The 25225-nt window shown below is 41.1% G+C and overlaps 1 protein-coding gene across 1 annotated transcript; it reads left to right on the top strand.

Annotated features, from left to right (window-relative positions):
- Positions 10409–22075, top strand: AGA (aspartylglucosaminidase). Its single transcript, XM_001927332.7, has 9 exons — positions 10409–11727; positions 13995–14148; positions 15194–15306; positions 16369–16481; positions 17620–17734; positions 18341–18416; positions 19194–19301; positions 20266–20399; positions 21803–22075. The coding sequence occupies exons 1-9, from the start codon at positions 11610–11612 to the stop codon at positions 21901–21903; spliced, it is 1032 nt and encodes a 343-aa protein (XP_001927367.2). The 5' UTR covers positions 10409–11609; the 3' UTR covers positions 21904–22075.

Genomic DNA, 25225 nt, shown 5'->3' with positions numbered 1-25225 from the left:
CTTTTTTTACCAGCATAGCTATCTTGCTCCCGGCCCTTCTACTTATAAAAGTCTTTCATGTTGTACAGCCCCTCCAGGCTGCTTTCTGGATGCACGACTAGATGTTGCCTGATTTGAATTGATTTTTGGCTCAAATAAATTTAAAAAAAAGTTTAACATGCTTCAGTTTATCTTTCAACAGTTCTAATAGCAGAAGTGAGAACAAAGGCGACACTTGACAGTCCCCAGGAACAAAGAGTAAGCAAATATGGGTACCTGCTGAGCCACCGGAGGCTCTGGAAGTTGGGTGTGGGCGTGGATCCTAGTCTGAGTTCAGCCTTCAATTTGAGCATTTCTTTGTCAAGACTTGAAGTCAGGCTGGGTCCAACTTAGAAACCAGAGTGGGTCTGGGGTTGGACTGGGACTGACTTGAGTTAGACATGGGCCATTATGGAGCCTCAGGTGACGCCAATTTTGTTTGCAGGCTGTGCAAGCAGGTTAAACTCACCAAGGATCATCTCTAATTACATAGAGATGGGGTGAAAGTGGAGAACTTTCACCCCATATGAGCTGATCCATTTAGGAGGTGCCCTGGAGAAAAGGGGGTCTCCGTCAGGCACTCACCAGGAAAGGGAGAGGGGACATTGTTTTTCCTCTGAAGTTTTTGGGGACTAGAATTAAACCCAATGAGACAGTCTCACTTGCTCCAGAGCCTGGGGACTTGGCAAAGCCAGCAAGGTATCACAGTTTTTACTAAAGACAGTTTTCCTAGATTTCTACTGTAGTACCTGGTAGAGAAGAGGTAAAATTTCATGTTGTCCCTTTCTTTCCAAATCTAGTTTGGCAGGAAAAAACATTTGAGAGAATTAGATCTTTGAATTGTGACTTTGTGGCTCAGCTTTCTTATGCCTATTGGTCATTCATTCTTTCCCTGCCTGAGCCAAGTATGCCTGCTTATTTGTTTGCTTTGTGTCCTGAGAACCTGCCTTGGCAGCTGTCATGTTGGGGGCCCCCAGATATGGCCTAGCAGAAATGGGGGATGCCCATTTGAGGCTTGGGTCCTACTGACTGTTGCCAGCTCTCAGGGGAATTGTCTGAGTCTTTGTCCATCTCTGGCTCTGGATCTTGGGAGGGTAATTTCCATTGCACACTTCTGGGGATGCCTCTTGCATTCAAGTGCTTGTTCAATACTGCCAACAATATTTACCGTCTGTCCCAGCCAAAACCTGACAAGATATTTGGAAGTTTTTTTGTTTTTGTTTTTCCTTTTATTATAGTAGCTCTAGGGTCAGAAGTTGGCCAAATTGGAAACAGATATTTAGAGCCTGATAGCAAATTTGTTAGGTCTGTTAGGTCTTAACCTCTAAACTAAAATGAAACTATGTACCAGATGGAAAGAGAAACATTCTGAAGGCTTTGTGGAAGGATATACTAAAAACATTTCAAAGCCACACAGCTCTAAATCTAGAATATGGGAATCTTTTGATTTCTATCTTAGTTGAAGATCTTCTCCCTGATACGGAAGCAAACTAAAGATAAGTAGTTGGATGGGTAGGCCAGTCTCTTTATTCAAGTTACAACCCAAATATTTGAGGAATTAAAAACATCTGTACTTGCTTTACAACTTGAGTCTTTACAGGAAAAGTAGCTCTAGAAACAATCCAAACAACACTCATCTTTTTTTTTTTAAACAAATCCTCAAACCTCCCCAATTCATCTCAAAAGGCTTGCTGATTTTGTAAGTGATCTGGACTTAGGGAGTAAGAGTCCTTCCTGTTGGAACTTACATTCCTTCTCTGTGCCTTTTGAGATTTAATTGTCCTACTTGGTCTTCTCTAGAAACCAAGGTAATTCTTATCAGAAGGAGAAAAAAAAAAAAAAAAAAGGAAAAGCTATTTTGAAATCCAAGCCTATGAAAAATCTTAAAAGTCTCTTTCAAAAATATTAGTAAAAAAGCAATTTAAATAGATAACCCCAACTTACTGCATCTGCCAGAAACACAATTTGGATCTAATGTTCTTGTATAAACTAGTGAATTTTGCCTTATCATACCTAGCTCATGACTAAAATTTTAAAACAGAAGCTATAAAATATCTGTTTGCATCTGTCCATATGACTATGGTACCTATGTATGTATGTTACAGATGTGTGATTTCTTTTTTTTTTTTTTTTTTTTTTTTTTTTTTTAATTTTATTTTCCCACTGTACAGCAAGGGGGTCAGGTTATCCTTACATGTATACGTTACAATTACAGTTTTTCCCCCACCATTTCTTCTGTTGCAACATGAGTATCTAGACATAGTTCTCAATGCTATTCAGCGGGATCTCCTTGTAAATCTATTCTAAGTTGTGTCTGATAAGCCCAAGCTCCCGATCCCTCCCACTCCCTCCCCCTCCCATCAGGCAACCACAAGTCTCTTCTCCAAGTCCATGATTGATTTTCTTTTCTGAGGAGATGTTCATTTGTGCTGGATATTAGATTCCAGTTATAAGTGATGTCATATGGTATTTGTCTTTGTCTTTCTGGCTCATTTCACTCAGGATGAGATTCTCTAGTTCCATCCATGTTGCTGCAAATGGCATTATGTCATCCTTTTTTATGGCTGAGTAGTATTCCATCGTGTATATATACCACATCTTCCGAATCCAATCCTCTGTCGATGGACATTTGGATTGTTTCCATGTCCTGGCTATTGTGAATAGTGCTGCAATGAACATGCGGGTGCATGTGTCTCTTTTAAGTAGAGCTTTGTCCGGATAGATGCCCAAGAGTGGGATTGCGGGGTCATATGGAAGTTCTATGTATAGATTTCTAAGGTATCTCCAAACTGTTCTCCATAGTGGCTGTACCAGTTGACATTCCACCAACAGTGCAGGAGGGTTCCCTTTTCTCCACAGCCCCTCCAGCACTTGTTATTTGTGGATTTATTAATGATGGCCATTCTGACTGGTGTGAGGTGGTATCTCATGGTAGTTTTGATTTGCATTTCTCTTATAATCAGCGATGTTGAGCATTTTTTCATGTGTTTGTTGGCCATCTGTATATCTTCTTTGGAGAAATGTCTACCCAGGTCTTTTGCCCATTTTTCCATTGATTGATTGGTTTTTTTGCTGTTGAGTTGTATAAGTTGCTTATATATTCTAGAGATTAAGCCCTTGTCAGTTGCATCATTTGAAACTATTTTCTCCCATTCTGTAAGTTGTCTTTTTGTTTTCTTTTGGGTTTCCTTTGCTGTGCAAAAGCTTTTCAGTTTGATGAGGTCCCATGGGTTTATTTTTGCTCTAATTTCTATTGCTTTGGGAGACTGACCTGAGAAAATATTCATGATGTTGATGTCAGAGAGTGTTTTGCCTATGTTTTCTTCTAGGAGTTTGATGGTGTCCTGTCGTATATTTAAGTCTTTCAGCCATTTGGAGTTTATTTTTGTGCATGGTGTGAGGGTGTGTTCTAGTTTCATTGCTTTGCATACAGCTGTCCAGGTTTCCCAGCAATGCTTGCTGAATAGACTTTCCTTTTCCCATTTGATGTTCTTGCCTCCCTTGTCAAAGATTAATTGACCATAGGTGTCAGGGTTAATTTCCAGATTCTCTATTCTGTTCCATTGGTCTGTCTGTCTGTTTTGATACCAGTACCACACTGTTTTGATGACTGTGGCTTTGTGGTATTTCTTGAAGTCTGGGAGAGTGATGCCTCCTGCTTGGTTTTTGTTTCTCAGGATTGCTTTGGCGATTCTCGGTCTTTTGTGGTTCCATATAAATGTTTGGATTGTTTGTTCTAGTTCTGTGAAAAATGTCATGGGTAATTTGATAGGGATTGCATTGAATCTGTAGATTGCTTTGGGTAGGATGGCCATTTTCACAATATTGATTTTTCCAATCCAGGAACATGGAATATCTTTCCATTTTTTTACATCTTCTTTGATTTCTTTGATTAAGGTTTTATAGTTCTCGGCATATAGGTCCTTTACCTCTTTGGTTAGGTGTATTCCGAGGTATTTGATTTTGTGAGGTACAATTTTAAAAGGTATCGTATTTTTGTATTCCTTTTCTAATGCTTCATTGCTGGTATACAGAAATGCAACTGACTTCTGAATGTTAATCTTATATCCTGCCACTTTGCTGAATTTATTAATCAGTTCAAGGAGTTTTGGGGTTGAGTCCTTAGGGTTTTCTAGGTATAGAATCATGTCATCTGCATACAGTGACAGTTTGATCTCTTCTCTTCCTATATGGATGCCTTTGATTTCTTTTGTTTGTCTAATTGCTGTGGCTAAGACTTCCAAAACTATGTTGAAGAGCAGTGGTGAGAGTGGGCATCCCTGTCTTGTTCCAGATTTGAGTGAGAAGGCTTTCAGTTTTTCCCCATTGAGGATTATATTTGCTGTGGGTTTATCATAAATGGCTTTGATTATATTCAGGAATGTTCCCTCTATACCCACTTTGGCGAGGGTCTTGATCATGAATGGATGTTGAACTTTGTCAAATGCTTTTTCTGCATCTATTGAGATGATCATATGATTTTTGACTTTTTTTTTGTTAATGTGGTGTATGATGTTGATTGATTTGCGTATGTTGAACCATCCTTGTGAACCTGGGATGAACCCAACCTGGTCATGGTGTATAATTTTTTTGATATGTTGTTGGATTCGGTTGGCTAAGATTTTGTTGAGAATTTTTGCATCTATATTCATCAATGATATTGGGCGATAGTTTTCTTTTTTGGTGGTATCTCTGCCTGGTTTTGGAATGAGGGTGATGGTGGCCTCATAGAATGTCTTTGGGAGTATTCCTTCTTCTTCAACCTTTTGAAAGAGTTTAAGGAGGATGGGCACCAATTCCTCTTTATATGTTTGATAGAATTCACCTGTGAAGCCATCTGGTCCTGGGCTTTTATTTGTAGGGAGTGCTTTTATGACCTCTTCAATTTCATTTCTGGTGATTGGTCTGTTCAGTTGGTCTATTTCTGCTTGATTCAGTTTTGGCAGGCTGTAAGATTCTAGAAAATTGTCCATTTCTTCCAGATTGTCAAACTTATTGCCATATAGTTGTTCATAGTATTCTCTTATGGTTTTTTGTATTTCTGCTGTATCCGTTGTGATTTCTCCTTTTTCATTTATAATTTTGGTGATTTGGGTTCTTTCTCTCCTCTTTTTAGTGAGTCTGGCCAGGGGTTTATCAATTTTGTTCACCTTTTCAAAGAACCAGCTCTTGGTTTTATTAATTTTCTCTATTGTTTTTTGAGTCTCTATTTTATTGATTTCTTCTTTGATCTTTACAATTTCCTTCCTTCTGCTGACTTTAGGACTTCTTTGTTCTTCTTTTTCTAATTCATTTAGGTGGAGGGTTAAGTTGTCAATTTGGGATCTTTCTTCTTTTTTGAGAAAGGCCTGTATTGCTATAAATTTCCCTCTGAGCACTGCTTTCGCAGCATCCCATAGATTTTGAGAGGTTGTGTCTTCATTATCATTTGTTTCAAGATAGTTTTTAATTTCCTTCTTGATTTCCTCATTGACCCATTGGTTTTTTAGTAGCATGTTGTTTAGTCTCCATGGAGTAGGTTTTTTCTCTTTCCTTTTCCCATGGTTGATTTCTAATTTCATGGCATTGTGGTCAGAGAAGATACTTGAGATAATTTCTATGCTCCTAAATTTATTGAGATTCGCTTTATGTCCCAATATGTGGTCGATTCTTGAGAATGTTCCATGAGCATTTGAGAAGAATGTGTATTCTGATTTTTTTGGATGTAGTGTCCTGAAGATATCAATTAAGTCTAACTTTTCTATTGTTTCCTTTAGGATCTCTGTTGCTTTATTGGTTTTCTGTCTAGAGGATCTGTCCATTGATGTGAGGGGGGTATTTAGGTCTCCTACTATGATTGTATTCTCATCAATATCTCCCTTTATGTCTGTTAATATTTGTTGTATGTATCTGGGTGCTCCTATGTTTGGGGCATATATGTTGATGATAGTAACATCCTCTCCTTGGATGGATCCCTTAATCATTAAATAGTGTCCTTCTTTGTCTTTCTTTATGTCTTTTGTTTTAAAGTCTATTTTGTCTGATATGAGCGTTGCAACTCCTGCTTTTCTGTCATGTCTATTGGCATGAAATACTTTTCCCCAGCCTTTCACTTTCAATCTATATGTATCTTTTGTCCTAAGGTGAGTTTCTTGTAGGCAGCATATTGAAGGTTTTTGCCTTTTTATCCACTCAGCCATTCTGTGTCTTTTGATTGGGGCATTCAGTCCATTGACATTTAAGGTGATAATTGATAGATGATTATTTATTGCCATTTGATCCTCGTGTTCCAGTTGATTCTATGGTTCTCCATTCTTCCTTTCTTTTTTTTTTTTTTTTTTTTTTTTTTGGTTGGATGGTCTCCTGTTATTATCTGCTTGAGTGTATTTTTTTTTTTCATTTTTTGCAAATGCAATATTTGGTTTTGGCTTGTGGTTGCCCTGTTTTTTAAGTATGCTAACCCCTTCCCATAATTGTGTGTTTTAGCCTGATGGTCCTGTAAGTTCAAACACTTCATTATTATATTAAAATTAAGAAGAGAGACATACATACAAACAAAAAGGATTATTTACCTCCTAACATCCCTTGCCCACATTTTATGGTTTTGATGACTCTTTTATTTTTTTCTTTTTAATTTTATTTTGTTTGAAGCATGTTCATGATTAAATCTGTATGCTGGCTTATTTGAGTGACTGCTCTCTGATTGTATCTTCCTCAGTCCTAGTTCTTCCTCTTCTTCTTCTTCTTTTTTTTTTTTCTTTTCTTTTTTCTTCCCTTTCCTTCCTTTCTTTTTGGTTTAGAGAAGCCCTTTCAATATTTCCTTTAACCTGGGTTTTGTGTTGCTGTATTCTTTAAGTTTTTGTTTGTTGGGAAAAATTTTTATTTCCCCTTCTATTTTAAATGATATTCTTGCTGGATAAAGTATTCTAGGTTGCATATTTTTTCCTTTGAGCACTTTAAATATCTCTTGCCATTCCCTCCTGGCCTGTAGTGTTTCTGTAGAGAAATCAGCTGATATTCTTATGGGGGTTCCCTTGTAGGTAACATTCTGTTTTTCTCTTGCTGCCTTGAGGATCCTCTCTTTATCACTAACTTTTGCCATTTTTATTATGATGTGTCTTGGTGTGGGTCTGTTTGGGTTCAGTTTGTTTGGGGCCCTCTGTGCTTCTTGTATCTTGAATCCAGTATCCTTTAGATTTGGGAAGTTTCCAGCAATAATTTCTTCAAATATATTTTCCATTCCCTTATCTTTTTCTACTCCTTCTGGAATTCCTATTATGCGTAGATTGGCCCGTTTTATATTATCCCATAGGTCTCTTATATTGCTTTCCAGTTTTTTGATTCGGTTTTCTGTCTGTTGACCAGATTGAGTGATTTCCATTATTCTATCTTCCATATCACTGATTCGTTCTTCTGCATTATTCATTCTGGTTTTTACTGCCCCTAGTTCAGTTTGCATCTCTGCAAATGAATGTTCTAGTTTTTCTTGGCTCCTCCTTATATTTTCTAGCTCCTTTCTGAGGGTATCTGCATTGCTGTTCATATCTTCTCTTAATTCCTTCAGTATTTTCACTATTTCTCTTTTGAACTCCATGTCTGTCAGACTGCAGAGATCAGTTTCATTGTTGACTGTTTTAGGTGAGTTCTCCTGTTGGTTTGACTGGGGGTGGTTTCTCAGCTTCTTCATCTTGCTTGTTGTCTTCTTTCTCCTGAGGGAGTTGTACTCTCCGTTATCGGGTAGTGTTTGCCTTGTCACTGCCCTGGAATATTTCCTGAGGGCTGTCGTTGTTGGTCAATCTTTTTTTGAGGCAGTGTGGCTTTTCTGGAGTGTTGATGGGGCTAACAGTGTTTCTTTGAAGCAAAGGAGGACTTCCTGAGGGCAGACAGGACTGGGAGGTCCACCCCACGATGGTAGCAGATTTCACTTGGTTCTCAGCACCCCCTGTGGTCTTGGGCGGGTAGCAGGGCCCTTGGAGACTCAAGAGGTTCCTCCCCAGGGCAGCCCGACTCAGAAAGACCGTCTGAGATCTTTTCCCGATTCCGCCAGGCTTGTTGCAGCTTTTCTGGGCTGCAGGGGGTCCTGCCTGGAGCTGGCAGTCCTATGCAGCTGGTCCACTAGGTCTCAGCACCCCTTGGGGTCTTGGGCGGGTAGCAGGGCCTTTGGAGACTCAAGAGGCTCCTCCCCAGAACAGCCCGACTCAGAAAGACCGTCTGAGATCTTTTCCCAAGTCGGCCAGGCTTGTTGCAGCTTTTCTGGGCTGCAGGGGGTCCTGCCTGGAGCTGGCAGTCCTATGCAGCTGGTCCACTAGGTCTCAGCACCCCTTGGGGTCTTGGGCGGGTAGCAGGGCCCTTGGAGACTCAAGAGGCTCCTCCCCAGGGCAGCCCGATTCAGAAAGACCGTTTGAGATCTTTTCCCGATTCGGCCAGGCTTGTTGCAGGTTTTCTGGGCTGCAGGGGGTCCTGCCTGGAGCTGGCAGTCCTATGCAGCTGGTCCACTAGGTCTCAGCACCCCCTGGGGTCTTGGGCGGGTAGCAGGGCCCTTGGAGGCTCAAGAGGCTCCTCCCCAGGACAGCCCGACTCAGAAAGACCGTCTGAGATCTTTTCCCGATTCCGCCAGGTTTGTTGCAGCTTTTCTGGGCTGCAGGGGGTCCTGCCTGGAGCTGGCAGTCCTATGCAGCTGGTCCACTAGGTCTCAGCACCCCCTGGGGTCTTGGGCGGGTAGCAGGGCCCTTGGAGACTCAAGAGGCTCCTCCCCAGGACAGCCTGACTCAGAAAGACCGTCTGAGATCTTTTCCCGATTCCGCCAGGCTTGTTGCAGCTTTTCTGGGCTGCAGGGGGTCCTGCCTGGAGCTGGCAGTCCTATGCAGCTGGTCCACTAGGTCTCAGCACCCCTTGGGGTCTTGGGCGGGTAGCAGGGCCCTTGGAGACTCAAGAGGTTCCTCCCCAGGACAGCCCGACTCAGAGAGACCGTCTGAGATCTTTTCCCAATTCGGCCAGGCTTGTTGCAGCTTTTCTGGGCTGCAGGGGGTCCTGCCTGGAGCTGGCAGTCCTATGCAGCTGGTCCACTAGGTCTTAGCACCCCCTGGGGTCTTGGGCGTGTAGCAAGGCCCTTGGAGACTCAAGAGGCTCCTCCCCGGGGGAGCCCGTCTCAGAAAAACCGTCGGAGAATTAGGTCGATCTATTCACGGCCTGGCTAGGCTTGTTCTAGCTTTTCTGGGCTGCAGGCCTTTTCTAGGGGCCTGGTGGTGTTTGGTGCTGCTCTGTGGAAGTGTAGCCCCTCCAAAGGGCAAGCAGGCCTGTGCAGGGAGAGCCCCTGCGGTGGTAGGCTTCAGGCAATTGTTGAGGCCAGCCCTCCTGGATGGCAGGCAGCCCCAGGTTCGGCGAGAGCGTAGGGGGTGGCGGGGGTGGGGGGAGGGAATGCACTGGGAAGCACAGCTTTCTGCTAGCTAGCGGGCCTGTAAGCTTGCTGTGGCGTGGGGGGTATTCTATGGGGACCCACCCCTTCTTCTCTCCCCTCCCCAGCACGGGCGCAGACCAGGCTCTTCTCCCAGGTTCCCTCTGAGGCGGCTTTCCACTTCCCCGCCCCTAGAGTATTGCTCCCTTCCTCTGCGACAGCTTTGTTTTCTAGTCTCCCAGGCAGTCTCTGCCCCGTCAAATGGTTTAGAGACCTCCCAAGCAGTTTCCGCTCTTCCCCGCCCCCTAGCCCGGGGACTAATCTCTGGAGCCGAGGTCTCGGTGCCCAGCCCCCACCCAGGCGGCGCCCCCCGGCCCTTTCTTGGGGACTAACCTTCGGAGGCGAGGTCTCTGTGCCCAGCCCCAACCCAGGCGTCCCCCGGCCCCCTCTCGGGGACCAACCTTCAGAGCTGAGGTCTCGGTGCCCAGCCCCCACCCAGGCGTCCCCCGGCCCTTTCCCGGGGACTAACCTCTGGAGCCGAGGATTCGGTGCCCAGCCCCCACCCAGGCGTCTCAATTTTTGGTGACTGTGCCCGTAGTTCAGATGGTCCGTTGGGTTCTTGATCGTTTTTCCGTACTCCGACTTACTGCTACACTCTTCTCTGCATCTGGAGATTCCTCCCGTTCGTTTGATCTTTCCCCCGGTAGGAGACTTTCCAGGGTGCGGGATCCCTTTCTCCTCCGCAGTTCCCTTTCGGGAGCGCCCGTCCCGCTCGGATTCACCTTCTCTCACTCTCCTCTTTTCTCCCGTTCTGCCCAATAATGTCACGAACTTCTTGCCGTTATTGGAGTTTAGGTTCCTCTGCCAGCGATTGGTTGTTGTTCTGTGCGAGTCATTTCTTCTGTAGATGTGCTTTTTTTGTTGTGTTTGTGGGAGAGGGCGAGCGTGTCCCCCTACTCCTCCGCCATCTTGTCCTCTCTCCAGATGTGTGATTTCTATTTAACCTCTGGATGGCATTGCCAAAATTAACTTGTAAAGAGCTCTATATTTAACTGGCTTAAAGACAAACACTACATAAATCAAGTATACTTGAAGAAATATAGAAACTAATTCAAATGTTTTTCAAGTTCACGTGATGTAGGAAAATCCCCAGTAAATAAAACCTAATTTTGTCGATTTAATTACAATAGGCAAGTCTTTGGTGCTATCAGCATTAAATATAATACTCTTATTCTACCTCGGTTTACTAAAATATAAATAAGCTCATTATCGCTATTGCAGACTTTGTCATCAAGAAAGATAACTTAAAATTAGCTGTTACTGTGTCATGACATTTCCAAGAGCAAATCTAAATGTTGAGCAAGTAGACTAAATACATATGTAAAAGTTATAAATGAACTTTTCAACAATACTTATGTTTCATGGTATGGCTACTTAAAAAGCTTCCAAAATCTTTAACTTGCCTCAGTTCATCTTTCAACAAGGTAAAGTCTCCATTCTGCCTTCATTCAAACGTTTATTAAGTACTTAATGGTGCAGGCAGGAGGTAAAACACGTTCAAAAAGGAATGGAGGTGGCTTCTAGCCCTGGAGGTGCAGGAAGGTAGGTACACTTCAGTAAACTGTGCAGTTAATTTCTGCTTCTTCAGGCAGTTTCTTTTTCTTCCGACTCACAGATTAACAACGAGAGTACGTCCTACAAAAAGAAGCGGTGGAAAGAAGACTGAAGGCATGGGCGGGAGAAAACTAAAATAAACCTGGCTCTAAGCACTCACGTTTCACCTATACTTAACCACCCAGCTCTCTGCGGCCAGGAACCCCACCCAGCACACTGCGAGTGTCATAAATTTACCAACTCCAATTTTTAATAAGAGGCTAACAAGTTAAAAGCAAACTCAAAAGTTCCAAGGGTCGTGTAAGCCAAGGCTGTGTAATTTCATGCTAACTTTCGCTTGAGCATTAAAAAATCAAATCAAATCATCTGCGTAGACATAAAACGGAATTAAAGAGGAACCCAAGGCGACCCGGGGAGTAAAACACGTCTCGCGAGAGTTTGACGAGCCCGAGCCGGGCCCCAAGGAAGTGGGCGTGGGTCCAGGTGGGCGGGGCTCCGGGGATCGCGAGTTTTGGGTCGCGGACCGGGGATCTGCGGCGGCCACGGCTACTGTGACCTCTGGTGGCGGCTGTGACCTTTCTCAGCTCCTTCCTGGCTCGCAGCCATGGCGCAGAAACCGATCCTGCTGCTGATGCTGCTGCTCGGCGCAGCCCCGGTACGCAGCTCCAGCCCTCTGCCGCTGATCGTCAACACTTGGCCTTTCAGGAATGCAACCCAAGCAGGTGCGGGGCGGCAGCCTGTACGGGGACTCTGTTGCGACAGCTTGCGGGAGGGGCGGACCGCCGGCCTTCCCCACCGAGGTGCTGGGAGCCGGGAGGGCGGCGCCGGCCAGAGCCGGCCACGGGTTCCGCAGTCTCGCCTGCACCCGCTACGTCGCGGCGTCTCTTGCAGTTGACCATCCACCCTGTCGCTGCTGCATTTTAGAGCCTCAATTTTTGGACGACTCCCTCTATTCAGCCCCTATAATCACCAGTCACGAGATATTTTCCACTCTGCTGCTGACCTAAAGCAGTTATAGCTTTTCTGCTCAAACTCTTCCACTGAGCTCCTAGGCCGTCTTTTGCCTGACATCTAGTCTTTTCAGGGGTTGTGTTCCCTGCCCACCTCTCTTTTCTAACCCCTTACATCTAACCAATACGGTCTTCTTAAGCTTGACAAATGCCTAATAATTTCCAAAGCGTACTCTTCTTACATTTACATTTACTTTTTTTTTTTTTGCTACATGCTGACATGTATTTTCCACCTGAAATACAGGGTTCCAGTCTTGGTTATACATTAAAGTCATCCTAAGATCTCAAAAATCCTGTCCCTGGGCCCCACCTCCTGAGATTTTGATTTCACTGTGGGAACCAAAGTATCAGATTTTTTGTTTGTTTAAGCTGCCTAAGTGATGTTGATTTGCAGCTAGGATTGAGAACTACTAAACTAAAGTGTCACCTCTTCCCTGATTTACTGTCCTTAGGCTCAATCTGAGTCACATGCCTGTCTTATGTCCTTTGTTGTCATCCTGTACATACTATTATCTTGCCCTTTTCTTATTATTCTGTATACTGTTTCATTCAAGGCATACTTCCCTAGGGGTTGTTTCAGACCTCTTCTCTGCTGTTTGAGGCAGCTAATATCATCTTCTGGGCTGAACTGACTTTAGAACTTGATGGAGCCAAGTTTGCATGCTATAAGCAGTGTATATACTTCAGAAAAAATGAGGAAAAAGGCTGTGAGAGAAACTTCCAGCAATAATGAGACAGAAAAGAAAGTGCAGGGCTCCCAGGCAGGGGACGATTCTGGGTATGTGGCCTCTATTCAATTCTACAAATATACTTGCAAACTTGTCAGTATTCAGTAATGATACTTAAATTCTTACCAATACTAGCATTAACTTTCAAGGAATTCTGTTTTTACAAATGAATAAATTGGCCATTGGAGTTCCCTTGGTTAAGGGAACAGGAGCAGGTTAAGTATCTGGCATTGTCACTGAAGTGGCTCCAGCTGTTGCGTTGGTACAGATTTGATCCCTGGCCTAGGAACTACCACATGCCGTGGGATTTCCAAAAAGGAAATCAACCATTGAAGGGTTTTATTTCCCCCCTTTTTTGATGTGTGGAGCTCTGCAGAGCTTAGTTTAATGCTAAAAGCATGGCCACTGGAGCCGAAAATGACTACTTTTGAATCGTGGCCTCTGCTACCTACTAGCTGTGTGACCTTGACCAAATAACCTCTCTGGGTCTATTTCCTCCTATTTAGAATGAAGACAGTAATTGTACAGTACCTCAAAGATTAAGTGAATTAATTTACTTGAAGTTCACGTTGTAATTATTTGCTGTTACTCTTTGTGACTGAGACTTCCTATGATAGATGTTACTTCAATAAAAACATAGGCATATATATACACATTTTTTTCTTTTTATGGCCGCACCTGTGGTATATGAAGTTCCTGGGCCCTGGGTCAAATTGGAGGTGAAGCTGTGGCCTATGCCACAGCTGTGACAACACGGGATCTAAGCCGTTTCTGCAACCTATGCCATATCTTTAACCCACTGAGCAAGGCCAGGGATGGAACCTGCGTTCTCACAGAGACAGCATTGTGTTCTTAACCTGTTGAGCCACGTGGGAACTCCCATAGGTATATTTTTAAAAATCTGATTATGCAGAAGAAATTGATGAAGCTCTGATTTAATGAATTTTCAATTTGTCTTTTAGTAGCTTAAATTGTAATTTCTTTTTAAACTGAAGGAGAGAATACTTATTTTCTCACACACAGTAGAAGCAGATATTAATAAGTGAAAAACCTCTCACTTTGCATCAGTAGCCAAGTGTTTGATCTCTTCAAGGGAAAGGGTTGTTATACAATTTTGTCTATATCACTCTTCTTTGCTATAACTTAGTGTAAATGTGAAAACATTCTTTAAAATAGGAGTTTTCAGGATATTTTTGGTTTGTTGCATTTGGCATTGAAAGAAAAGTCAGTATATTGGGATCTGATTACCAGCATGGAGGACATTAGCATCTGGAGGTTCTGCGCTGGATGCGGTTGAGAGTGGCTGTGCGGCATGTGAGAGGGAGCAGTGTGATGGCACCGTGGGCTTTGGGGGCAGTCCTGATGAATCTGGAGAGACCACGCTGGATGCCATGATCATGGACGGGTAAGAAGGCCCTTCAGCAGAACCTTGTTTATCTCTGTGTGTTCGCTTCATGTCCAATTACATTTATAGTTGATTAGTCTTCTACTGAGAACAAGGTGGACAAATCTGTAAGTTTTGTTGTAGATCAAAACCCCTAGGGTATTGTACTTGGCCTTTCCAAACACAAGGCGTTTCCTTCTCAAATAAAAAAAATCATGACACTTGCAGCAACATGGACAGACCTAGAGATTATATTAAATGAGGTCAGGTGGAAAAAGACAAATATATATCATGTATTTGTGGCATCTAAAAAAATAATCATGAGTTTATACAAAACAGAAATAGACCCACAGACATAGAAAACAAACTTATACTTACTAAAGGGGTGAGAGGGGGAATAAATCAGGAGTTTGGGATTAACATATACACACTACTATGTATAAAATAAGTAAAGAACAAGGACCTGTATGGCATAGGGAACTATACTCAATATCTTATAAAAACCTATAATGGAAAGGAATATTAAAAAAGAATATATATATGTATGTATGTATAATTGAATCATTTTGCTATATCCTTGAAACTAATAAAACATTGTAAATGAACTCTACCTCAATAAATTTTTTTTTGAAAAAAGAAAGGAAGAAAATCATGATCATCCTAGAAGGAGTACATGGAGTAGGTAGTCTCCTTAGAACAGGGAGCACTCCGAGGTACAAAAACACACCTCTGACCTGGTAAACCATCCTCTACCTGCCAACCATAAATGCTGTGGTTTCCCTGACCTGAAGCCTTAAAACCCCCTTCAAAAGCCCTATTTAAAACTGGCCAGGAGAAACTGAGAATTTCAGTACTTTGAGACTATGTGGTAAATTGATTTTCTGTTTGTTCGTTAATATGTCCAGTGATGGAAGTTTGTGGGAACTTGAGGGATGGGCCGTCACTTCTATGTTGAGACGGTGGAGTTTAACCTACAAAACACTATAGCTTTAAAGCAATTTTTTAAAAATATACAAACCTATAAAGATATCTTAGTATACCTTACTACATTTTTTTTTTCTTACAGCACTACGATGAACGTAGGAGCAGTAGGAGATCTTAGACGAATTAAAAATGCCATTGGTGTGGCACGGAAAGTACTGGAACATACCACACACACCCTATTAGCAGGAGAGGCAGGTATATTTTAACTGTACTCAATTTTTATGTAGTCTTTTGTCTATAGTCTTCACTGTGAAAAAGGACTCAGTATCAAATAGTGGCGAAAAGCAGACCTAAGTCAAATGTGAGCTGTTTTACTTCATGTCTACTTGTTACTTCTAATTGTACTTTCTTCATGTTTAAAATAGGATTTAAAAAAAATCAGTTTATTACCAACAGATGAGTAGCTGTTGGAGGGAGACAGGAATCAGTGTTATTTCTGTTCTCATGCTACATCTTTATGGGTGTAAGACCCAAGGGGTGTAGGGTAACAGAAGATAGGGACAGAAGGAGTTTTGCTATAGCAATGACACTTCCTTGAACACATTCCAGGTTATATAAATCAAAAAAATCATACAGTGATCTGTAATCAAAAAGCATTCTTAACCGTGTATTAGTGAACAGCTCCAGTTGGCAGCCTTAGATTGTGTTAAAGTACAAAATGAAAACTACCTGGCAAAGGATCTGTCCCTCATTCAGGGAAGCCAGTGGCCCTTTGTTTGGTATCTCCTATTTTTCACACACTGGGCATTTCCTCCTCAGTTAGAGCAGTGAGATCCACTGCTGCTCAGGTGTGCCTTTCCTTCTGTAAAAAAAACAGAAGAGGGAAGATTCTGTAGGGGACGTGGGAAAGAACTCCCCCCCACAAACAAGGGTCTCAGCAGATCCATGTTAGGAAGGACGTATGGAAGCTGAGGTCTAGAAACTGAAGCCCACACAACTCTTCATGTCTGAATCCTCCCTTAAAAGTCTGTTTGGAATTCTGGTTGTGGCTTAGCAGAAACGGATCTGACTAGTATCCAGGAGGACACAGGTTTGATCCCTGGCCTTGCTCAGTGGGTTAAGGATCCGGCATTGCCCTGAGCTGTGGTGTAGGTCACAGACACAGCTCTGATCCCACATGGCTGTGGCATAGGCCAGTGGCTACAGCTCCTGGTTGTGCACCATGTATGAGAAGGCTGACCCACAGCACTTCCTGTACAGATGTTTTATTTAAAGGACAATACCTAACTCGTCTACATTTTTCTTCCCAATCTCCAGCCACCAAGTTTGCCGAAAGCATGGGGTTTATCAATGAGGATTTATCCACCAGTGTTTCTCAGGCTCTCCATGCAGACTGGCTTGCTCAGAACTGCCAACCAAATTACTGGAGGGTACGTATGTATGATTTTTCTTAAAGTAAGTTATTTGAAAGTATTAGTTGACATCCCTTCTGCTCTCAGTCGCCTACCTGATGCCTACAGGGCTAGTTAGCACCCTGTTTGCACTCTGGAACCAATGATGTAAGCCGAGTCTGGGCATGAATGTTCTTGAAATCTCCCAGGCTGCGCGTCCAGTCCACATTGGGACTGGGGAACTGCTAGGTCCCTGGGAGTGGTTTCAAAGAGTGAAGGCAAAGTTTGGAAACTATTAGTCTAAAATATTTCTTATATTTTATCTATGTGAAACATACTCAGTGTCTTGCCCGTATTTAACTTGACGATTTATACTGTTAGGTGTCTATTATGATACTAGAAAGATAATTTGTCTTTAAGCCAATGAAACTTTTAGCCTAAATCAGTTTGTCTTTGCCATCCAGAGTCCTTCTGGGGTTGTCTTAGTCTCTCATCTATTTCTTGGCCAAATCCTAAGTACCTTTGAGTAACCAGGGAGTCACTTGAGAGAGGCAGCTGCATGAAACCAGGTCATGGGAGGCACTGAGTGAGAGACTGAATAAGACATGAGTTGTAGTTTCCTTGTTTTAATACCAATCCGTGTACACAACCTAAATTTATGAATTTGGATTATTTTCTTGAGCCTTTAACATTCATAAAAGAATATGTTCACATAAACTTACCTTTGAAAAATAGATGGTTTTAAAATAGATTTTGCCTTACATTTCTGAATAACTATTCTTTAGCAAGGGAACAAATTCTAAAATTTAAAGGTCAGGTCATGTACCTAATTTCTTTGGGAAATCTAAAAAAAAACTAACCTAATCTAAAAAAACCTTCCTTTATATTTTCTATTATGCTGAGAATTTTTGGCATATATAGAGAAAAACTGGTGATCTTTTCCAGATATTATAGATGCCTATTCCATATTATGTGATTCTAAGACAAGAGGAGCTATTTAGTAAAATTATATCCATCTGTTCACATAAGACATAGCTAATCTTTGGCTTTGAATTCGTATCTTTCAGTTACCAGATGTCCTTTTGGTTTCTTGCTAATGTTTACGATTGTACATAACTCCTTGCTGATTTCTAAAGTCATCCTTTCTAAAAAAATGGAACTTAAATTTTGTTTACAGAATGTTATACCAGATGCCTCCAAATACTGTGGACCCTACAAACCACCTAATATCTTAAAGCGAGATGGTTCTACCTATAAAGAAACAGGAGATAGTTACGGTCATGATACTATTGGTAATTTGCCTTTTATATAGTTTTATGGTTAATCTTTAGCCATTTTTAATTGCCTTCCTGTAGTTCTTAATTTCTTTAACCTTATTCATGTACCAGAGGGTGATTCTGATTAACTTCTTACTAAAGGAAAAACACACACACACACTCACTCATGTTCTTTTCATATTTGTATATTTTGGTAAATTACCTTATATATAAATCTAATGACTCTTCACTTAGGAATTTTTAAATCTTTGATATTTAGTTGTTTAATAATTTTATGTTGTTTGCCACATTCAAATGATCTTTCTAATCATGTCCTATAATGTTGAAAATTTCCATTAGTCTACAGCAGTGATTCTCTTTGGCATTACCTTTGAAAAGGCATTGAAAAGTGTTCAGTTTGAAGAGGATACAGGATGTCTATGAAATGATGCTATGAAACCAGGTCATGAAAAAGCACAAATTATACCACTAGTATAATTTTCAGTATTCCCAAGACTGTCTTCTACCTGAAATTAGTGGTAGAGGATGTTTATGTGACCAACTGCTCTATTTTATTTGGTTATATTTGAGGTACACTTAAGAGCTGATACCTACAGTGATATATGTTTTTTTAACTTCTAGGCATGGTTGTCATCCATAAGATGGGATATACTGCTGCTGGTACATCTACAAATGGTATAAAATTCAAAATACCTGGGTTAGTGTTTCTAAAAGAACAGATCTCAAAACTATGTATTGAGTATCAACCAGTATGTCCTTGGTGCTATGGGGGATGCAGAATGCAAAGCACAGCCCCACCCTCACAGCTAAGATTTTGTGACAGAAGATAAATTAGTCGCTGTTAAGTGCAAAGGAGAGGGGGGTGTCAGCCAGAGCTGCAGCTGTCAGAGATGCAATGTGATCAGATTAAGCTGGTTAATTAGGCCAGGACAGGTGCTGGGAGCTGACCCTGAGCCAAGAGAGGGACAGGGGTATCCAGAACAAGTCACTAAAGGATCCACAGTAGTACATGCTCAGGTTCAGGGCTCCAAAGGCTGGGACAAAACAACATGTCTGTAGGCTGTGGGGGAGGAAGACCAGAGCCAGATTTCAGGGGGTCTTTAAGGATTTCTGGATTTTCTTCCAAAGTAGTAGAAAAGCATGGAAGGTTTATTACAAGGAAAAACCTTGGTAAAACACTGGCACTGGATAGATTTTGGGTGAGGAAAACCAGTTTGAACCTGTTGGGATAATCCAGAATTGAGGCGATAAAGGATGGAGATGGTGGAACAGTCACCATGAACCTGTGCTGTTATGTCTGACTCGTATAATGAAGGCAGGTTCTTGAAAACCAGGTTGAAAAATGAAGGAAAAAATATGTATTCTGATAAAGAATTTACTGAAACAGTAGTCAGTGGCTGAGTAGCTACATTTCCTAAAATAACTGTCTTGCTTGGATTTTCCTCCTGAACTCTCCTGCTGTGCTCTTCCAAAGTCGAATAGGAGACTCGCCAATCCCTGGGTCTGGGGCCTACGCCGACGACACCGCGGGAGCCGCTGCCGCCACTGGGGATGGTGACATTCTGATGCGCTTTCTCCCAAGGTGGGACCTCCTGCCTCTGTGACTTTACAGACCTAGAGGCAATATTGTCTGTCAAGATAGAAAATCATTGTGCCACATAATCCGAATATGTGTGTATGAGAGCTTTGAGAAACCCTGCTTACCAACTCTTTACGTTATCATTTTGACCATCATAATCATTCAAATTAAGTAATCATAGTCCTCTGAAATAGAATAATACTGTCCGCTCTACTTCACAGATGAGAATACTTATGATCCACTTGAATAATTTATGTAAGACCACTGAATAAAGGAGCTGTGATAATTAGTGAGAAAAGTGGAAAATGCAGTCGCTGTTTACAATTAATTACTTAAAGATAATCCTTACAACAAGATATGTTGCTTATGCCCAGGGCTTTCCCCACTGATTATAGCCCCATTTCTTTTTTTTTCCTTTAAGGGTTACATCCGAGGCATATGGAAGTTCCCAGGCCAGGGGTCAAATCAGAGCTGCAGCTACCAGCTTATACCACAGCCACAGCAATGCGGGATCTGAGCTGCATCTGCGACCTACACCACAGCTCACAGCAACACCAGGTCCTTAACCCACTGAGCGAGGCCAGGGATGGAACCCACATCCTCATGGAAACTAGTCGGTTTCATTACCACTGAGCCACAAGGGGAACTCTGCCCATTTCTTATTTACATAGAACCTCTATACTTTGGCCCCATGCTATTATTACTAATTAACCATTATTCAACCACAGTCAAAAATGATAGTCATCTGAAATGACTGGGTGGATTAGGTGAAAAGATAGACATGGTATCAGAATTTACTTCCTTTCCTATTGGTACTGTCACAGGAGTGTTGGACTTCTGTTCATTTATGTGCACTGTATTCTATCAAAGGTAGCAGTTTTGATGGTTTTCAGTTTCTAACCTCAAGTAACCAAATTTGGAATTAGTTTATTCTGTGATATCAAAGTTTTGCCTCTGTTTAAATCAGCTACCAAGCTGTGGAATATATGAGAAGAGGAAAAGATCCAACCACAGCATGCCAGAAAGTTATTTCAAGAATCCAGAAGTATTTTCCAAACTTCTTTGGAGCTGTTATATGTGCCAACGTGACTGGAAGTTATGGTAGGTTTTATGTGGAATTCATATTTGTATGTACCTACAACTGTTGATAAGAACAGACACTTTAAAATGTTGCAGTGCAGTTTATTCCTCTGCAGGAGAAAACAGGGACTTTATGGAGTAGGCACTGGATAAATGTTAATTGTTGATGTGTCAAGGCCCTCAAAGTGATAAAAATATACCTGAAACCCTCCTTTGTTGACTGGCAGTGGTTTTGATCCAGTCTTTGGCTATTAGCTCTTACCCTTGACATTTGTCCTAAGTAAAGTTTAACTTCAGCTCAAGTACATGCTGAGATGGGCTACTAGTCAAATGCTTTTATTAATTAGAAGTAGGTAGGAATAAATTATCTTCCCCCATTTCTTTTCTGTTCATTATTTAAATGTCTCAGTCATTTAGATCTTGGGGCTCTGAGTGTATTACTAATTAGTAAACCAAAGGCGTTAGCAGAATTATTTTTGCACTATATTTGAGGCATATTCTTTGCTTCATTTACTTTCTATATGAGCCTATCACAGTTTCAAAGCATTTCAAGATCAACCACTACTGCTCCTCATTAGTGAGATTTCAGATGGGGAAGATACACAGTCTACTAATCAATATAACTTATCAGGTTAGACTGCTTATTATTGTGCTTTGATCTTTTACTTCCCACAGTTTGGTATTTGAAAACTTGTTTGAGGAATTCCTTACTCTTTTTTTTAAGAACTGAAATATAAAAGCCAATATAAGTTACGGAGGGGAAAGGCTTTATGTCTCAAATGAGTCTGCTTCATTGATTCCCTCTTAGGAAATAAACCTTAGAAGGCTCAAAGTTGGATTTAACAGAATGTAAAAATGATAATTATATAATTGCAGATGAATTTAGAATTGACCAGCTCCTTATATTTAAAGTAATGGCAATAGAAGGGGCCTTCCAGGCATTTGAGCAGAAGAAGAAATCACTTCTGTGTGACAGAGAGCATCTTGACAAATAAGCCTCCTCACTTTGCAGCAGAGCAGAAGAGTAGAAAAGAATAGGAAGCCAGGAAGGGGAGAATTTATGGATGGGTGAAGGGAATGTTCTGGTAGCTAGGGAAATAAAATTTTTAGCATGTGCCTGAATTTTTTTTTTTTGTTATGAAAAGGATATCAAAACAGTAAATAATAACAATGACAGCATGTGTATAAGGATCAAAAAAATCAGCCTATATTCTGAAGTTCAAAGAACTGGCTTTCCCACTGCCTCTCTCTCCTCTCATGGACTGTCAGCTGATCAGCACTAAGGAGGGCGCACATACGCATCCCTGTGGCCTGACTGGACAGCAGGCATGCGACAGCCCACATCCAGGAGGGGATACGCATCTGTATTGAATGCAAATATGTGCATTCTCTATTTAACCAAGTTTCTCTTTTCTTGGCCTCAGGTGCTGCTTGCAATAAACTTTCAACATTTACTCAGTTTCATTTCATGGTTTATAATTCTCTAAAAAGCGAGCCAACTGAGGAAATAGTAGACTGCATCTAATCCATCTTTGCTGTCAGTGTCTATATTTAAAGAAGAAAGAAACAGAGGCTGAAAAGGCTACTTACCGTCACTGGTGTAATGTGCCTCATGTATCCTAGAGTCTTTGTGTAAAATAAGCACAGAAAAATAAATTTTATGCTGAAACAGCATTTTCATTTTCTATATCCAAAAATGTTTTTATCTGTTTTTATTTAAGATTTGTATATCCCCTGAAAATGGATATACATGTGTTTCGTATATGTTTAAATTTTAAGTGTTATTTGGTTTCTGCATAGTATTTCAAAAAACTGCTACTTTGGGGACTTATTTCCATAGTGATATAGTAAAGCCAAAAGAAATCATCTATTTTGGGGATACTTAAAATAATTAGAGTATCCAGGATTTTTAGACCCAAAGAAAACAGTAATGATGAATCCCAACATGATTAGTCCTGATTGAATCTCAGTACCTTACAGTAATATGTCTCTTAACACTGATGATCAGTTTTACATAATGTTCCCTACTAGCTTGAAGAGGAGAGAATGCTATTAATAATAAAGGTGCTTTCTGTTTTGCACGTAGTAGAAAATGTGGGCAATCTTCTGATGAGCAATTGTATTGATTTTCTTGGGCTTCTTCCTCTGATGGAGCTCTCAATGTGTGAAGGTTTTTGAGCCACAAAAATCTCTGAACTTGTAGCTACAAATATTTAGTGTTGATAATTTCTTCTGAAAATGATTTCAGGAGCTTGATCTGTAATGTGCTTTTCCTGACCTCTTGTGCAGAGGTTGGTGATTGCAATTAGAAATGAGGCAATAACTGTTGGCTACCTTGGTGTTTTCCTGAGGCTTCGTCAGCCACTTGCAGACAACTACAGAGAGTTGTTCCTGTGCTTTCTCAGTGTCATCTTTGTCTTCACTGTCTTCTACATCAGGCATCATTAATAAAACTATGTACAATACTGTCCCCTACCTTTAGTGCATCTGCTCTGTTTTTTTCTACACTAATCTTAACATTTAGTGTTCTTTGTCACTAGGGCTAGAAGGCTGTAGTTTTGAGAGCTGTCATGTTTCATCACTGTCTGGGGAGCCTCTTCACCAATGCCCTCTGTTCTGTCTCCCCCATTCAGCCTTTTCACAAATGGGAACTTGGTAGCTGGACTTAGCTGCAGCTAATAGCAGTCTGAAAGCTAACAAAGAAATAATCCCTCAGCTTCACACTCAGAGCAGAAAAGAAAATCTTACTTTTGTGGATTCCCACGAGGCACACTGACTTGCTTGGGTCTGATACAGGGCCTCGGAACAAGGGAAAAGAAACCAGATTTAAACTTGCAGTGTATTGTATTTCAAGACGGAATGTCCATTGTGTGTGTTTGCCATCCATTAATATGTTACACAGCCATGTACCACAAGAAAAATGAATTTGGAAGTCTTCAAGGCCTGACACTCCCTAGCAAATTAGAAGTTCAGCTGACAAAAACAACCCAAACACTTTTGTCTATTTATTTATTTCTTTGCCTCACCCATGGCATGTGGAATTTCCCTGGCTGGGTATTGAACCCGAACCACAGCAGTGACAACACTGTATCGGTAACCTTTAGGCCACCAGGGAACTCCATCCCATGTGTTGATAAAAGGTATTATAAAAGATTATCTTCTCTTTAACCCACATTCTTCCTAGTGGAAATAATTTCCCTATTTATTTAATGTAGAAAGGCAGAAATGGAATTATCTTTGGAACTACATTTTCTTTCAATTCTAGATTTGAATATATTATTTAAATGCTTCAGATGTGTTGTCTTTTCTCTTGAAAAATTAGAAATTCTTCCTCCTGGTGATGATGGGCATGGAGGACACTTGGGTCTTTGATGACATTTTGATGTCAGTGTTCATGGAGTCATAGGAGAGGCTTGTAAAAAACTGGTAAAATAGCACAGTTCGTGAAGCCAATCATAAAACATGTGAGCCAATCATAAATTGAACTTAGAAATGGTTCACTGGACTTTGGTTAAAGCAAGAAAGTTACTTGGGAAGGAAAGCTTTAAAAAATTAATAGTTTAACTTTCCATGGCCAAAAGCAGCTTGTGGTTTTCATCACATCTCTTATGTGGTGGTATCCACTGCATGGTCATTACACAGCCCAAGGAGAAGGTAAGACATGTGGCTGCAAAGCTTTCTTCCCCATCCTGCCAGCTCCTATGACTTTATAGAAAACCTTCCAATATTTGCCTACTACTTAGGTGAAATTAAATCATCCCAGCACATATGGATTAATCAACTCTAGGTGATTAATATTGTCACTTGAATTTTTATTAGATTTTCTATACTACGTAAATATAATCCTACACACAGCACTTACTGGTTAATTCTGTTCTCACCTCTTTGCAGCTCATGTCAGACCAGTCCTAGCATAGAGCAGGAGTGCAACGGGTTTTCATTTGGACATTGCCCTAGCTCTGTTTTAAAACCACACTTAGGAAAGGGAAGTGATTTTGATATCTGTATTATCACAGTGTCTTGATTGTTACCCCCAGAGATGGTAGGTGAACTTCATGCAAGTGTTTGGTACTTTTAGACAAATACCAAACCTCTTGGTAGACAAAGAGGAAAGTCTTAACCACAAATACATAGTAAAGATTTGGGTATTTTCATGCTCTTCATTTGCTTGCTCTGATTAATCAGTGGGATGGGAAAAAAAATGGTTTAACAAACAAAGACACCCTCTGAGATTGCTCACACAATGAACACTGAATGGTGATAAAATTTCAACAGGAGCCCTTATTCTATCCAAGAATCCCATCTGAAACACGTAAATATTAACCTCATTCCTTTGAACAAAATAGTCAAAAGAGACAGTAATGTAATTCAAATTATAACAGGTTTGCTACTAAATATTGCATAACAAATAATGGATAGATATCTCAGATGATTAAAGTTTCCTCCCCTGTTCAAACTATTCTTAACAGATCCTGATTTACTCTAACAAAATTCTAACCTGACGTTGTTAAAATATACGTGTATGCTGTATACATATAAACCAAAAAAAGAGCCTATTTCCCATCCCAGTGCTCAAATGATTCCTTTGATTCAAAAAGGCAAATAATAAGCATATATATATATTTTATATATATATAATTTTTTTTTTTTTTTTTGGCTTTTTAGGCCTGCACCTATGGCATATGGATGTTCCCAGTCTAGGGGTTGAATCGGAGCTGCAGCTGCTGCCCTATACCACAGTCACAGCAACACCAGATTTGAGTCACATCTGCAATCTATACCACAGTTCACTGCAGTGCTGGATCCTTAACCCACTGAGTGAGGCCAGAGATCAAACCCACATCCTC

The sequence above is a fragment of the Sus scrofa genome, chromosome 15 (genome assembly GCF_000003025.6).
Source record: "Sus scrofa isolate TJ Tabasco breed Duroc chromosome 15, Sscrofa11.1, whole genome shotgun sequence".
Classification (NCBI taxonomy): Eukaryota; Metazoa; Chordata; class Mammalia; order Artiodactyla; family Suidae; genus Sus; species Sus scrofa.
This window is presented reverse-complemented; position numbering and strand designations above follow the sequence as displayed.

What these genes read in the sequence shown, in the direction of transcription:
- AGA (XM_001927332.7), top strand. Translation starts at nt 11,610, where the DNA reads ATGGCGCAGAAACCGATCCTGCTGCTGATGCTGCTGCTCGGCGCAGCC. An exon ending in GCCAACCAAATTACTGGAGG is followed by an intron (nt 16,482 to 17,619) that starts GTACGTATGTAT and finishes TTTTGTTTACAG; the next exon opens with AATGTTATACCAGATGCCTC. An exon ending in TTACGGTCATGATACTATTG is followed by an intron (nt 17,735 to 18,340) that starts GTAATTTGCCTT and finishes TTTAACTTCTAG; the next exon opens with GCATGGTTGTCATCCATAAG.